The 17341-nt window shown below is 38.5% G+C and overlaps 1 protein-coding gene across 3 annotated transcripts in view; it reads right to left on the reverse strand.

Moving 5' to 3' along the window:
* The window catches only part of MOCS2 (molybdenum cofactor synthesis 2), a 15421-nt gene extending 7406 nt beyond the window's left edge, over window positions 1-8015 (reverse strand). For 2 of the 3 annotated variants that reach the window (XM_081826118.1, XM_081826116.1), the window contains exons 1-6: window positions 7959-8015; window positions 6847-6968; window positions 5131-5275; window positions 2176-2303; window positions 1225-1375; window positions 209-332 (exon numbers count right to left, since the gene is read on the reverse strand). In XM_081826118.1, coding sequence (XP_081682244.1) covers window positions 209-332; window positions 1225-1375; window positions 2176-2303; window positions 5131-5228 — 501 coding nt within the window. In that variant the 5' untranslated portion in view covers window positions 5229-5275; window positions 6847-6968; window positions 7959-8015. Of the gene's footprint in view, window positions 1-208; window positions 333-1224; window positions 1376-2175; window positions 2304-5130; window positions 5276-6846; window positions 6969-7550; window positions 7914-7958 lie in introns of those variants that run through there. The other variant, XM_081826117.1, reaches the window with a different exon arrangement.
* Between the last annotated feature and the right edge of the window lie 9326 nt (window positions 8016-17341).

A 17341-nucleotide genomic window follows, 5' to 3' on the forward strand; every position in this document is an offset into this window, starting at 1 on the left:
TTAGCCTGGTGATGGGTATTAAAGAGGGCACGTTCTGCATGGAGCACTGGGTGTTATATGCAAACAATGAATCGTGGAACACTACATCAAAAACTAATGATGTAATGTATGGTACTAACATAATAAAATAAAATTTAAAAAATAAACTTAAAAATAAAAATTTGTGAGAAAAATCATGTCCAAATGGCAAAAATAGACATTTCCTTACCTTTTTCCATATGGGCACCTTGGCTTTTAAAGTATCAATGGCATAGCTCACAGCTTGGAGGGATGCGGCCCTATGGGCTGAGGACACAGCGATGATAATGCTTGCTTCTGACACTGGAACTAAGCTTTAACAAAAATGAAGAAAAAATAATGCCATTTCTTCTGAATCTAGTTAAAGAATCTACTAAACAGATGAAAAAAAAAAATTCCAGTAAAACATTCTTACAACTAAACATCCAGTTCTGTTTTACATAAACTTCCAGGTTAGTTAAAAAACAGTAATTGATCCAAATTGCATTCAGCAGAGGGGATGCTGAGGTGGTGGCTAATTTGTTAGCATCGATCCATTAAACCTGTCTGATGGGCACTGAGAAAAAGGCCTTTCAGTGATTCTATCTGATTCAAACAAGGCACAGTGCCAGACAATGCCTAGAGACACAAACTTACTGCATGGTGAGTACAGTGTAGAATTTAAAATATTAAACAGAAATAAATAATCATAGAATTGGTAAAATTAATAAAATTAAAATTATTAATAATAAAATAGCAACTAATGGAAAATAACAGAATGGAGTCTCTATTCCTGGGTTCTTTTTAAAGCGTGGAACTCCACTCTTCTTAGTGGTACGAAAAGACAAATTAATTTAATGACCTTCAAAGGCATTTACATAAAAAAAAAAAATCTATTAACAGACTTGTCATACAAACTGAGTCCAGACTATGAAACAATTCTTTAAAAGGCCTTAAGGACTTTAGCACACATTAGCACAAGCCATCTGTGCAAGGGGAGGGGGGGGGCCTTGGAGTTTTGGCACATTTGGACTTTGTTACAGCATCAGCCACTCTCCAAATGTTACAATGTAACACCCAGAGTGTCTCCACTCTGTCTGCCAGAATCACTCACAAACCTTCCTCTCATGGTAATACAGGATTCCTATGGAAGATTCCAGAATCAGAATCAGTACAAAGATGGAAAACAACTGCAATTAACGTTTAAATTGCTAAAGGAAATCATACCCAAGTCTATGAAACACTGCTATGTGTCTGACTGGCCATTTCTGCCGAATGTCACTACAGATCTTTCTGATTTCATTTTCTGCCATTGGGAGATATGCTTCATATTCTAAGCTAATGACTTTTTTCCCTTCAAAGTTATTTCTTGTAGTCCCTAAAAAAAAAAAAGAAAGAAAGAAAAAGAAAAATATTAAAATAAGGTTTTTCCTTACAATAGAAACAACACATTAATAGAAAAGAGGATTATTTTTTAAAAGACAAGCAGCATACCGATTTGTCTAAAAAATGCTTTCAAATTTTCTAAAAACAAAAACCTGGTTAGAAAATTTAAAAATAGGGGCGCCTGGGTAGCTGAGTCAGTTAAGCGTCTGCCTTCAGTTAAGCGTCTGCCTTCAGCTCAATCATGATCCCAGGGTCCTGGTATCGAGTCCCACACAGGGCTCTCTGCTCAGTTGGGGAGCCTGCTTCTCCCTCCCCCTCTGCCTGCCCCCTCTGCCTGCCGCTCCCCCTGCTTGTGCTCTCTATCAAATAAATAAAATCTTTAAAAAAAAAAAGAAAAAATAATTATCACAAAGATATAGAAATAAAATGACACTGATTAGGCAAGCATACCAAAAATACTCATAGGACAAACCAATATGGGAAACATTATGCTCCCAGGATTATCATTAAGTTAGTATCACTATCATTTTTCCCCCTCAATATTTGTAAAATACAGAATTCTCCCTGCTCATAATGACTTTTATCCTACTCTTTTAATGCCTTTAATATAGGTTAATCTGAAGATTACTAAAACAAAATAAGAACCAAAAAAATTTCTACCCACCACCATGGGTAATCTTGGCTTACTGTTCTCAGTATCTTCAAATCCTCTATTAACACTGAGCGTGGGAAACACTTGCTAATTTCTCTTGTCTTATGCAGTCAACAGATGCTGTGAACATGACAACTCACCTACAAACAGGGATACCGCACCACAGAGTGGAGAAATCACCAACTGTGAGGCTTCATCTATGGACAGCTTCTCAGTGGTGAATTTTATTATCTCTTTAGCTGACTCTTCAACTTCCTTCAGCCCTTCCCTAGAAGATATTAATAAACCTTAACATTGGTACTAGAGGCAAAACACCCAACTTACAGACTATTTTTCAATTTATATTTTTTGTACATTAGATGTGATAGAATGATAAAAGTAAGCAGGTGTAAAATTTTAGCAAAATCCAGCATGTTTATAAATATTCCTAATGAATCAAGGACAATATAAAAAGGAATTTACCATTAACAGGATCAACTTAAAATGTAATCCATCTCATGTGCCACTTTATTCCAAATTCTGGAATTGCGGCTCTTCTCTCCCATCATGGGGTGGGTCAGACATCGACACTCCATCCACACGCATGTCACCTCTAACCACTCTATTTCCATGCACCACACCCAAACTGCCTTTTTCTTTATCCAAAAAGAAGACAAGGAGAACAAAAGCAATGCTGACTCCACAGGAACTGGACTCATTTTATAACCGGACATAATCCAATTAAGTAACTGAAGAAATAAGGAAATGAACTGCGTGCCTATCACCAGATGTCGTACAAAGCCCTTTGCCATGCATTTCTCATTTCATTCATCAAGCATCTATTACATACTCACTAAGAGACCAACCCCATGCACTAGACAAGGACCAGGGAACAAACAACCTGGCTCCTGCCCTCAGGGCACCTACACAGGAATGGAGAAACAAAGCCAGAGAGAAAAATTATATACAGGGGTAACATAAACAGGGTTCTGAGACAGAGCATGGGTGCTGGGGAAGAAGGGCTGTGTAAGAGCATCAGGGAAAGCCTTTCTCAAGAGATAGTATTTAGAAGTGAGACCTGAAAGATAAGCAAGCAGTCCTGTAAAGAAACAGGGGAAAATGCCCCCAGGCAGAGACAGACAGAATGGCAAATGCAAAGCCTCTAGGACAAGAAAGACCAAGGTGTGCTCCAGAATCTAAGGGGACGCTGGAACCCAGGGTTCAAAGGAGGGAACAGATGGGCTGAGAATGGGCACGCAGGTCGGGCTTTGCAGGATGAGGAGTCTGGATATAATCATAAATCCTGAGGGATTTTATTCACATTGAGAAAGAAGGCTCAGAGGAGTTGAGGACTCATTCAAGGTGATTCCAGTTAGGGACTCTCACTAAATCCAATGTTCTTTTCCCTATACTTCCAGCTACTGAAAAGAAAAGCACAAACATTCACATTCCACTGGATTCTAAGATGTTTCAACCTTCTGTACATGCCACCTGAGCTTCTTACAAGAACTTATAGGTAACCCAAACATGGTCTATGCTCTATGAACTTGGAACCACACCAAATTCCTACAACTTGATTCTATAGGGACATGGATTCTAAAAACCCCATGATACAAATCCTGTCAAACACCTTCAAACAATACATAACGCTGTTTGAGTAATCTTCCTAAGCTTTCCAAAGAACACCCTTTAATCTCTCTTTCTCTCTCTCTCTCTCTCTCACACACACACACCCCTTTAATGGCAGCATACTATTTTCTGAATAAATTCCAAACTCAAGAAAATGGCATTTTTCTAAAATCATGGTGGTGATATGGTTACCAGTTTCCCAGTAAAACTGAGAAAAATATGACAAGAAATTCTATTATTTCCAAATAGTGGGACTAAGAAAGATCCAGTCTTTACCAGTATGATGGGTAACTTGCTTTGCAATATATATTCTTCACTTTTGGGGGCACTGCCCTCCAGCAGAGTGGAGGAAAAAAATAGGTGAAAAAAATAAACTGGCATCCTTGGTATGTTCCTTTCTTTACTGAAACCAAGGTTTTGCCATTGAGTATGGTATTTACTCTTGATTTTGGAGAAAAGCCCTATCACATTAAGAAAGGGGTTTTTTTCATTCCTAACTTACCAAAAACTTTTAATTAGGGATAATCATTAATTTCTACATTATTTGCTCTTCAACTGTCAATAAATTAAGCCTCATTCTGTCTCTCCAGACTACACTAAGAGATATTCTTATGCATCATCCTACTTAGATAAAGACTATGCTGTTTGCGGGGCGCCTGGGTGGCTCAGTTGGTTAAGCGACTGCCTTCGGCTCAGGTCATGATCCTGGAGTCCTGGGATCGAGTCCCGCATCGGGCTCCCTGCTCGGCAGGGAGTCTGCTTCTCCCTCTGACCCTCCTCCCTCTCATGCTCTCTGTCTCTCATTCTCTCTCTCTCAAATAAATAAATAAATAAAATCTTTAAAAAAAAAAAAAAAGACTATGCTGTTTGGGAAGATGCATTGGGTCCTAGAGCTACCTGCAACACAGCTATAATAATAAAGCTGTTTCTTTACACCTGGAAAATGGTAAGCTTTCTTGTTAGGCATAGCGATCTTTTTACTTCCTGACTATGCAATCTTTCTACATTTCTCTGTACCCAGGAGAGCTATTATCCTGTATTAATAAACGTATTTGTGAAAAAGTACAGAGAATCCAATAATCTGAATTCAAATGTTGGCTCTGCCATTTATTAGCTATGTGATCATAGACAAGTCTTTTAACTTCTCTGAATTTCAGTTTTCCTTCCCGCAAAATAGGAATATTAATACTCCAGCATCCAACACTGTACCTGACACATAATTTCAATAAACCATTTCAAGTGGAGAGAATGAACATGTCAAACTGACATAAAATTAAACTGCTTACAAGAGAACAGACGTTGAGATGATACACAGATATGTATAAGTCTGTCTACTTACATATGTATAAGTCTATCAATTATTATAGCAGCAACTCTTTACTGGCACAGACTTACGAAAAGTATATACTTAAAGCAAATCATATACAAGTTATCATCTATGTGATCCTTTTCCACAAAATTGGTTAAAAAAAATATATCTCACACACCCAAGTGGCTCATGAGCACTACCCTCCACTAATGGGGGGGATAATGGCAATTTCGTCTCCCGACCGAAGCTGGAGGACTTGATCTCCAAGCTCGACATATTCTTGACGGACAGCAAATATCACCTGATTTCTGACATCAGCCAATCTGAAGGGAAAAAAGTATAATTAGAAGTATCAATGTTGTGTTAGACCTCAAATCTCTTCAGCTGCAACTAAAAATATCACATTAAATATTACTTCATGAAGCACCACCTGCAGTTACTAATTAAACCAATTCATATTCTGCAGAGAAAGTACATATCCCCTGAAGAACATACTTATTCACCACAAAGAACACAGTAAACTGCTAACAACTCTTTAATGAGTGTTGTGTCTCAGGGATTTAAACAACCACCCAACCCCAGCAAAAAAAAAAAAAAAAGACTAGATCACACAACATTCAGACCAGGTCAAGAAAAAAAAAAGAGAGATTTCCTAATCAGTACATGCCCTCCCCAGGAGATCTCAGTACACAAGTATACTAAGTGTATCTCAGAATTTTCCCACAAAACCAGTGTCTCCCAACAGGTAAAAGGTTAAAGATAAAGCAGGACCAAGGCCACATCCCATTTCATCGATTATCAGGGCACTTTAAGAGCAACTCAAAGGGGCACCTGGGTGGCTCAGTCAGTTAAGCGCCCAACTCTTGATTTCCACTCAAGTCATGATCTCGGGGTCGTGAAATCGAGCTTCGAGTTGGGCTCCACGTTGGGTGCAGAGCCTGCCTAAGATTCTCTTTCCCTCCCCCTCTGCCCCTTCCCCATGTTCTTGGGGAAAAAAAAAAAGAAAAAAAGCAACTTAAAAGATGAAATCAAGAAACAGTTTTCCCATTAAACCTACACTGTGGAATATCTTTTACAATGCACTAGGACTTCCCAGTTTAAAAATCTATACAGGGGCGCCTGGGTGGCTCAGTCAGTTAAGCGTCTGCCTTCGGCTCAGGTCATGATCCCGGGGTCCTGGGACTGAGCCCCATGTCAGGCTCCCTGCTCAGTGGGGAGCCTGCTTCTCCCTCTCCTCCCCACCTGTGCTCTCTCTCGCTATCTCTCTCTCAAATAAATAAAATCTTTAAAAAAAAAATCTATACAGACTTAAGTGACACAATTAAAATTCCTGGAACTCCTTCAAATAAGCCATAATTATACTTCATTGCGAAAAAGGACCTGAGGTAGGAACAAAAGCAGTAAATTACAGATTTTTAAGAACCAGAAAAAAATGAAATACTATGAAAACTCGATTCAGCAGTAGCTACAGTTTGTGAGCTTTCACTTTTCTTTTAATCTTAGAAATTTCTATTTTGAGTTCTCTAAAGAAGGGGCAGGACATAAAACTAAAGCATAAGTTTTCAACCTAATTTGTAACAATCCCATGTAATGTTATAAAAATGCAGAACCCACATTTTCAGTATTTTATAAATTATAAAAGCAAATATATTCATGTCCCTTTGGCAGTATTCCAGCTCTCTGTGGTTATTATTAGTAAAATATCTTTAGCTTTCTTTAAGAAATTGTGCATTTTTAGATACCAGAATTTATTAGTAGTTCCAGAAAAACACGTCTACTGACCCTTTTTGACATTAAGCATGGAAATAAAAATTAGCTTTTTTTCTCTAATCATTTACACATTTTTCAATGTTAAAAAGTGCTAATCATATGCATTCTACAAATTTTTAACTACCCAGGATGTCGTGCTTCTATCTCATTCCATAGCTGCAACGCTTTTATTTCCTGTGGCACAGAAATGGTCTCCGAGCGAATTCCTGCTATCTCAGCACTTTTTGCAAAATACAACACTTCAACCTGAAAAGGAGAGGAAATGCCTTTAACAGTATCAGTAATAGACCTTTTCTGTCTCGGTGAGCTTTTCTTTCCAATTACTTTAATCAAAGACAAATTTTATAAATTAGAAATAATTAAATCACCCAAAAAAATGTTAGTATAATTACAAGTTCAAATTTTGAAAACTCTCTGTTTTAAGCACAATTCAGATTAATTTCCAAATGCTTTTCGGTTTTATGAATGTAAGCCTGCCACAACAAAACCGTAACGGTATCTTCTTAAAAACCATTAAGTTGTCCTTTATTTGACATTAAAATTATAGCATCTTTTATAAACACTTAAGCAGTGAACTGATGTCTGAGTCAAGAGATAAATTCCATATAACCAAAAAAAATGAGACACGTCTTTCACGCTTGTCATATGACCCTTGATTTTAGTCCACATTACATCGAACCCAGCTGCCAAGGATTAAGTTATGCAACATACAAACCCTGACTTTGTAAAGGCAGGTGGGTTTGATATACAGGTTAAACTGGTATTTCCTAGGACAAACCTATGCCGTCAGCCTGGTATCTAAGAAATCCGACCAATTAAATAACCCACCTGTCCCAGTGCGCAAATTAGAGGTTTGGAAATAATCAAGGGTTTGCAAATGTATATATGAAGCACCTTTTTCCACAAGAACTCTTAGTTAAATGCATGAACTTGAAAACTGTCTTTGCCAAAACGTATAATTATAGAAGCATGGGGGCGAAGTCGAGGGTGCCTTTAGAAACCTGTGACGCCGTCACCTCGGAGACCAAGAGTTCGCGGAGAGAACTTGACCTTCTTTCGGGCAGCCGAAGTAAAGCCTCCGCAGCCCGGAGGGGCAACACTGGTGGTAGTGGGCGCAGCACCGGACGAAAGACTCGACTAAGGTGGCTTCGATGAGGATCCGGCTGAGCAGGGCCGGGTCTGTGGAGGGAGGAAGGAAAGGGGGCAGATGCACCTGTGAGGGCGCCCCACCCTTACCTGACATCGCAACACCATCCCGCCCGGATCCCCAGTCTGGTATTCCGACCGCGGAAACGGAGCGAGGTTGACGAGAGCGCAGGCGCAATCTGACGGCCCTTTCCGCCCACACAGAGCCTGCGCAAAACTAGCTCCGCCCCGCTGCTCTCCCAGCACGGTTCCAGCTGCAGACGGCTCCGCAAAAAGCTCAATTTTCACTTGCAGGTGGGTAGCGGTGGCGAGCTTCAGCTGTAGGTATCACGAAATGCGGGACGGGCTGGCCGTTCATGCCCGCCTTCTTAGATGAGAGGCCGAGGTGCGGGAGAGCAGACACCGGTCTCTACTGGACACTTGTCACCTGCGTCATGGAAATTCGGCTTTCCAGCTCGTTCACCTGTAGGCTTGTCTCTGACATTTCTTATCCACCCCGACATCCGGTATATGATTAATGTCCCTTAAAGGCAAAGCATTCAATTTATCAGAGTATTCGAACTGTGTCAGATTTACACTTTCCCGGTTTACTAGCTGCTCAGTAATTTGTCCAATTGCTATCTATCCATCCAACATTTCCAACTTTTTATCAGCAAGAACTCTGTTTTAAATTGCTTACATAGTTTTGTGGATAACGCTAGGCGCCCCTCCCCTTGGAATTCACAGTGCTGGATGTGAGACAGTCATAAACCATTAATGGTAGTCAGTGTACCAAAGGCAATATTAGAGGTACATGTTACATTTCATGGGGGCGGTAAGGGGAAAGTGCCTGGTCACCTGAGGAGTATAGTCTAGGAAGTCTTCACAGAAGCATGCCTGAGCTAAATCTGCTAGAATGAGTAGCAGCAATGTCAGAGTGAGGGTAGGGATGAGGGAATTTCATTAAGGTGTGCCAAGCCAGAGGGGTATAAAGCAGCATTATGAGGTCACAGAAGGGCAAATAGTTGGCAAGGTGGACATGCCCCCTGCAAGAAGTACTGGAAATGAGGCTAGATACCAGGTAGTTGTAGCCCGTGGGAGGAAAAATTGACAAGAACTGACTAACACCAACATATATTCCTATAAAATTGCTAAACATCAAGGATAAAGAATTATATTCACAAACATAGGAAAACAGGGGAATGATGACAACAGCCTTAGACTTCTCCATAAGCCCTAATGCCAGAAGATGGTGCAACATCTAAAAGAGGCTAAGAACAAAAGCATGACCCAAAATGTTACGTACAGCCAAATGGGTGTTGTAAAAGGCCATAGCCTAATACTCCTAAATCTGCAAAACCTCAAAAAATAAAATATCCAAGAGTCCTTCTTATAAAATCTCCTCAGGCAAAAATCCAGTCAATCAAGAGAGTAATCGAACTAAAAACTTGGTAATAAAGAAGTTAATGGTAAAAACAAAGCAACTAAAGATGAGATTTTAATCCATTTAAATTTTTATAAAACAAAGACATCAGGGCACCTGGGTGGCTCAGTTAGTTAAGCCTCTGCCTTTGACTCAGGTCAAGATCCCAGGGTCCTGGGATTGAGTCCTGCGTTAGGTTCCCTGCTTGGTGGGGAGTCTGCCTCTCTCTCTCCTCTCCGCTCGTGCTCTCTCTCACTCTCTCTCAAATAAATAAATAAAATCTCAAAAAAAAAAAAAAAAGACATCAATTGTGGGATTAGGGTTATGGAATAAAATGTAAATAACATTGAAATAATAAAAAAAAAGTTATAGAAACTGCCCCAAATTGGAACATGTCATTACAAAATACAATTTAAGCCTCTTAATATTTTTCATAATCTTTTTTTTTAATATTTTTTTTAATTTTATTTATTTATTCATGAGAGACAGAGAGAGAGAGAGAGAGGCAGAGGGAGAAGCAGGCTCCCAAGGAGCAGGGAGCCTGATGCGAGACTCGATCCCAGGACCCTGAGATCATGACCTGAGCCGAAGGCAGACGCTTAACCATCTGAGCCACCCAGGCGCCCAATATTTTTCATAATCTTGTTTCTTAATTTTAGAAGGATCCTTTGGGGCAGCTATGTCTTGGGAATAAATAATAATCTGATGATTTTTAATTCCCTACTTTGTTGTTAAATTCAAGTAAAAAGAAAAATCTAAAAAAGAAAAATAGCACAAAGTATAATTGCATTTAAAAATTATATCTATGTAACTTTAATGCCCGGAGAAAAGGGAAGGAATAACATTCACCAAATGATAATAATTACGGTATCTGGGTAGTGGAATTATGGATGATTTAAAAAATACTTTTGCTTTCTTCTTTGAAAGTTTCTGTGTTGCTTGATTTTAGAAGTAATTTGTTTATTCTATAAATATTGAGTGCTCATTGTTATTTAAGTACCAGGGACACATCTGTGAACTATAAAAGTAAGGTCCTTGCCTCATAGAGCTTACATTCTAGTTAGGAAGACACTATATGTAAAAAAAAAAATAAACAAATAAAAAAATAAGGACAGTTTGTGATGAACGCTTGAAGGAAATGAGTAGGGAAGGAGCAGGATGCAGGTTTGTTAGGATGGTGGCGGGGGTGATGAACATCGCTGGACGTGAGATGACATCTGAAGGATGAGAGGAGCCAGCCTTGTGCAGTGCTGGGGGAAGAGGCAACCTGGCTTTGGGTAGGAAAGACTCTGCATGTTTGAAGGATAAAAGAGAGGCCAGTGTGGCTGAAATGTTTAAAAAAAAAAAAAAAAAACGAGCAAACGAGCAGGCTGGTGAGATGATTTTGAAGAGAATAAAGGAAACCTGGACATAGAGATTCTGGGAGGTCCTGAAAGCCAGTGTTGCTTTTTACTTTCAGTGGAAAGCCACATACAAAGACACACACACACACACACACACACACACACACACACTTAAAGATATGATTCTGCATCTGCTCTGAGCCATTTTGAGGAGCCTGAGCACAAATAAGTCTAAAAAGAAGGCCAATGAAGACTTATCCATGAATTTTTTAATAATGTGAGATAATAAGTTCCTTATTTTTCCTAAATATTTTCTGCCATAATTTTCAGCTATTAAATAGTAGGTATCTGGTCATGTATTTTACCCCATTATCAGGAACTCTTCATGAAATGCTACTTACTTCAGTGACTTTAGGCAAGTTGAAGACTATACTCATATACTATGTTAAAAAATGGAAGGAATAGGGGCGCCTGGGTGGCTCAGTCGTTAAGCGTCTGCCTTCGGCTCAGGTCATGATCCTGGAGTCCCGGGATTGAGTCCCGCATCGGGCTCCCTGCTCGGCAGGGAGTCTGCTTCTCCCTCTGACCCTCCCCCCTCTCATGTGCTTGCTCTCTCTCATTCTCTCTCTCTCAAATAAATAAATAAAATCTTAAAAAAAAAAAAAATGGAAGGAATAGGGGTCCCTGGGTGGTTCAGTGGGTTGAGCGTCTGCCTTCAGGTCTGGTCCTGATCTCGAGGTCCTGGGATTGAGCCCTGTATGGAGCTCCCTGCTCAGCGGGGAGTCTGCTTCTCCCTCTGCCCCTCCCCCTGCTCATGTTCTCTCTCACTCTCTCTCAAATGGGTGAAATCTTCAAAATAAAATAAAATGCTATGATTCTGAATGGTTTTAAAAAAAAATAGAAAAATAGATTTTCAAGTCTCAGTCCATATGCAGGCCCTTATTATTAAGTGTAGCTGGACTTGTGAAAAGTGAAAATATCTCTGAGGAAGAAGAAATTTCAACTGTGTGGTGTGATATCTGTAGACACTTGACTAATATCTTTAATATATTTTTGGTGGTATTTGAACTCCTCATTAAAAAAGTGTATGATGCATTAGTTATTTTTTAAAAGACTAGTTCAACATAAACTCATCCAGAATTACTTGTTTTAACAGGTTACCCAGCTAATGAACAGCCTACCAGAGTGCCTTGTACTTTGTAGGTATACAAAATATTGTTGATGCAGTTTTGCAACTGAATGAAATTATTTACAAAATAACACATTCTTCTTGTATAATTTTATTCATGGGTCGTTTTCAATGAAAACATAAAAACAAGTATACACTATATACGTTAGTTTATTCAAAGAAATAAAGTCAAAAGAAACATGCCCCCTTGTGGTTACCTATTCCCACTTGCAAACCCTTCACCTTCTAAGTGGAAAGTAAATACAAAAGAGCGTTTTGCAAATGGTCAGCTTTTCACTGACAGCATTCTAAAGCCAATATACAATCTTCCAGTTTTAGATGGCAGAGGAAAACCAGATCTCAAAATTTCATTTCTGCATAATCTAAGATATGCACAACAAATAGGTTAAAGAAAAAAAACCAGAAAAATACACCACACAGTGGTTGTTAGCTAATGAAAAATACAAAGGCTCTTTTAAGGAGCATGGTGTGGGCTCTAGAAAGCTCCTCCTACTGACTTTCTTAATACTCTTTAAGAGGGAGAACTGAGGAAAACAAAAACCTGAAAAATCTTACCAAAGGAGAGTTGGTGACACAGAAATCTTTATAAAAATAGGAAGCCCATCCCTTCAGACATAAAAAATTGATTTGAGGCAGTTGCAGAAGCAGGGAGAGGCTGAGCCCAGAACCCTTAGGGACAGCCCAGGAAGAGTCCTCCTTGTCTTAAAGGTGCTCAAGAAGTGCGTCAACCCCACCTATCACATACCTGTCAGCAATTTTAAAGTAGAAACAACTGATGCCTGAACACAAGGTAAGACCTCTTGTATTACTGCCTCTCCTTAGAAGTGGCAAAAGTTCCAGATGCCCAAATCCAAGTAGAAATTGAGGAGGAATCTGAAGCCCAAGTTTATCCCTGGATGTAAAGGGATATCCCAGACATTATGAAGTTAACCCAGATGAAGACCTTTAATAGTTAACCCCGATGAAGTTAACCTAGATGAAGACCTTTAATAAAAGTGCAAGAGAGAACAGAGCCTAGTTTGGCCAATAGAGGCTGCACACAGGCCTAGCTGAGAAAAATTTCTTCCAATCCTTTACTCAGCCCACCCCATGCCCTCAGGCTATAGATGCTTCCTCCTCTGTGCCTCAGGGGTCAGCAAACCTTTTCTATAAAGCACCAGATAGTAAATATTTAGACATCCCAAGCCATGTGATCTCTGTCACAGCTACCCAGCTCTGCTATTGCACCAGGAAAGCAGCCACTGACACTACGTAATGAAGAAATGTGGCTTGGTTTCAATAAAATTATTTACAAAAATAGGAGATGGGCCAATTTGTAGTACACGCCATATTTGCTGACCTTTGCAGTGTCACTCATAAAATGAGGGGAAAGGATGGAGGTGGAGGAAAGGGGAATTTAGCTACATTGTAATCGCATAAATACGTTTAGACAAATCTTTACATGTTAAGTATCAGTAAATTAAGAAACAGGAAAAAAAAGTATAAAAAACAAGGGAAAATATACGTCAGCAAAAAATGATTAAAACTAATAGGGAAAAAATGTAGTATGCAAATGGCAGATGAAAAAATATCTTATAGTAGAAAGCAAACCCCTTGTACCTTCCCCCAGAGTGCTTTATAAGAGAATTTATAAGGACACAAATTTGTATAAGACTTCAAGGTAAGTTAAAAATACAAAATAAAAAATAAAGCTTATATGGAAATATAACTATGAACTAACATATGACTAACATATGACCAGTACAGAACAAAGAATAAATATATAAGAAGATAAATACAACAGCAGCAGAGACTCAATTATTAGTTTAGAGTAGCATTGTCCAGTAGAATTTCCTGCAGTGATTGGAATGATCTATAACTGTGCTAACCAAGAGTAGCCACAGTGACTACTGAACACTTGAAATGTAGTTAGTGCACTCAAGGAACTAAATTTTACAATAAAAAGTTTTTAATTAATTTAGATTTAAATAGCCACATATGGCCAGTAACTATTTATGGACATATAGGTCTAGAGGAAACTCTGGAGAATATTACAACGAACACAGAGAAAAAAAGAGGTTAAGCAATTACAGCGAACATAATAAATATAAAATAGGTATAGAGACCACAGAACATAAAGACAAGCTGTGTCAATGAGCGAGAAGTCTAAACAAATGGAATATGACATGAATTTTAAATCATAATAGAATATAATTTTCCCAAATGCAGGAGGAATTTATGCCACAGATTCAAAGGGCACAGTGTATTTTAATAAAATTCTGAAACATCACAATGGACAATAAGATATTTCCTGGTCTTTACTGAATTTTCAGAATAAAATTTCTTCAGGTATTCAAGAGGAATTTTTTTTAAGTTACTTAGAAGTGGAAGAAAATTGAGCTACCTTTTGATTTCTTTACAATAACATTTAGCATCAGAAGACATGAACCACTGCTGAAGGAAAGAAACCAAGCCTAAAATGTTTCACATTCAGACATACTGTCATTCAACCACAAAGACAACAGGTAAAAATGAAAGAATTTGAGAAATATATTACACATTGTACCATATTATAAAATCTTCCTCAAAATCTGACAAAGAAGAAATAAAATGAAAGCCATTGTGAAAACAGATTGCTGGCAAACTTTAAACCCATGTAACTATTTAACCAAACTTGAATAATCATGGAAACTATGGTCAGAAAATATAAATACATTTTAAGAGGTAAATACTACCCTATAATAAAATACCTTAGGCCTGGTTCCCCAGAAGCACAAGCTGAAATGAGGATTTAAATACACATTTATTGAGGAAATGATCCTAGGAAATGATCCTAGAAAACTGTTGGTTAGGAAGTGGGGGAAAATAAGGATGGGGAAGCAAGCAAGCAAGTGTGAAAGAACCAATTTCAGGCAAAACTTCAGCATAACAGAGATGAGAGTGTCTTATTAAACCTGGCAGTTTGAACATGTATATTTACCTCTTCTCCCTCTGAAAAAGTATGGTAAAAGGAGAGGGGAAAAAAAGGCATAAACCCACAAGGATGAGGAGAATAGGAAAGACAACAAAAGAAAAGTGTTGGAAGCTAGATAGTAGATGGGACATTTCCAGTTCTGGTCATGATTGAGTAGCTGGATTGAGGCTTACCTTCTCACAAAAAAATTAAAATCTGGAAAGATATATTAAACAACTGTCTGCACACACTGGATTGCAAGAGCTAAGGTCACTGAAGGAAGGAAAGCACATGTGGTAAGCCTCACCTTAATTCCAGCTTTCTCCTTAACGGTATTTTCCAAACCTTGGCACAGGGAAATAGACACCAAGAAGAGAGAAGGCAGATTGGAAAGAAAAGAATGAAGACAAGATATACTGTGCAAACACTAACCAAAAGAAAGCTGGTGTGACTATACTCACAAAGAACAAAATAGATTTTAAAGTAAGAAGTGTAAGAGATAAAGAAGGATATCACATCATAATTAAAAGGTCAATTCAAGGGGCACCTGGGTGGCTCAGTTGGTTAAGTGTCTGACTCTTGATTTCAGCTCAGGTCATGATCTCAGGGTCGTGAGATTAAGCCCCGATTTAGGGTCCACTCTGGGCAAGGAGTCTGCTTAAGATTTTCTCTCTCCCTCTCCCTCTGCCCCCCCCAAAAAACAAGGTCAATTCAAGAGGAAGGTATAACATTCCTAAATTAGTATACACCGTATAATATCACTTTAAAATACATAAAGCTAATATTGACAGAACTAAAGGCAAAGGTAGATAAATCCACAATCACAGTTGGGGATTTTAACACATGTCTATCAATACATGTCTATCAACTGATAGACAAACAAGCAGACAACAGTAGGAATAGAGAATATTTGGATACAACAATTAATCAATTTGATTTCATTGACATAAAGAACACTATGTCCAACAACTGCATAATTCTAGGTTGAGTTGTTTTTCTTTTGGTACTTTGAAACTGTTTCTCCATGGCATTCTAGTTTTTATTTTCTCTTCTGTTACCTTACCTTTGTTTCTCTACACCTACTGTGGTTTCCGCCCCACCCCACCCCCCGTCGTTTTTTTAAAGTTTTCTCAATATCCTATTTGTTTAATATATTTTGTCCATTTTTTAGCTGTTTCAATTGGATGGGTAAATATTTTCCATATTACTCATCTTAAAGAAGAGGCTTTTTCCATAGCATTTTGGAATAGAAGCCAGAAAGATATATTCCAATTTGTTTCTGGGGGCGTAAGTGTCTGACTGCCTGAAGTTCTGTGCATACGGAGAGGGTGGTGACTGAGAATTTAGGGGTCACCTTTTCTAAATATAGATTTTAATTTAAAAATCTTGTTTTTGCTGTGTGTTCTCATTTCCACACACCATTGGGCTTTTTCTCCAGTTCCAGGTTTCTGAAGCCTAATCTAAACTTTCTCAGTTGTATCCTTCTCCTTAGACATTCTAAACTATGTTACAGCTCCCTCTATTCTCATTAGTTACAAGTCCTCCAACTGCACTTTTTCTTCCAGGTATTCACTGATGCCTCATTCATTCTCTGTCTCTGTCTCTGTCTCTCTTTCTCATTGAGGATATATCCTGTTGAAATTTCATCAATTTTATGCAGTCAGCCTACCATACTGACCACAAAACCTGGTCTTTATATTTTTAATGCTAGTCAATTCTCTTAGTACTCTATATATTTATTTTTGGTAAGGGAATCAATCAAACTAGTGGAATTTTAAGCAAAGCAAAGCAATCAAATATTTATTTAACATTATTCAAGTCCAGACTTCATGCTTCACTTAGCTTCAGGATTCAAATTTATCATTTGTTGTCTACATTAGGTTCAGATCACAGAAATTAAATTAAAAGGCTTTTACCATTTGTGCACATTTGAATTGTGTGTATTTAAAGCCATCCAAATAAAAAACAATAATAAAGTTTCATTTTGTATAGTATTTGAAATACATTATCTTATTTTATTTTTTTTAAGATTTTATTTATTTATTTGACAGAGAGAGAGACAGCGAGAGAGGGAACACAAGCAGGGGGAGTGGGAAAGGGAGAAGCAGGCTTCCCACTGAGCAGGGACCCCAGTGCAGGGCTCAATCCCAGGACCCTGGGATCATGACCTGGGATCATGACCCAAAGGCAGATGCTTAACGACTGAGCCACCCAGGCACCCCTCTTATTTTATTTTTTAAAGATTTACTTATTTATTTGTGAGAGAGAGAGAGATAGATAGCATGAGCAGGGGGAGGGGCAGAGAGAGAGGGAGAGAAGCAGACTCCCTGCTGAGCATGGATCTGGATGCAGGGCTTGATCTCTCCACCCTGAGATCATGACCTGAGGCAAAACCAGGAGTCAGACACTCAACCTACTAAGTCACCCAGGTGCCCCAGAAATAAATTATTTTAAATTGAAGTTAATTAATTAAAATCAATTAATCCAATTATCAAAATCAATTAATTAAAAATCAGTCAAGAATTGCTACTTTCAGAATTGCCTGAGTGCATGCTATTTTTGCTTTTGCCACACGGTGGCACCTTTTTAGCTAATAATTACAAATAT

This window comes from Leptonychotes weddellii, chromosome 7 (assembly GCF_054177405.1).
Source record: "Leptonychotes weddellii isolate Sample4059 chromosome 7, ASM5417740v2, whole genome shotgun sequence".
In the NCBI taxonomy this organism is placed as follows: domain Eukaryota; kingdom Metazoa; phylum Chordata; class Mammalia; order Carnivora; family Phocidae; genus Leptonychotes; species Leptonychotes weddellii.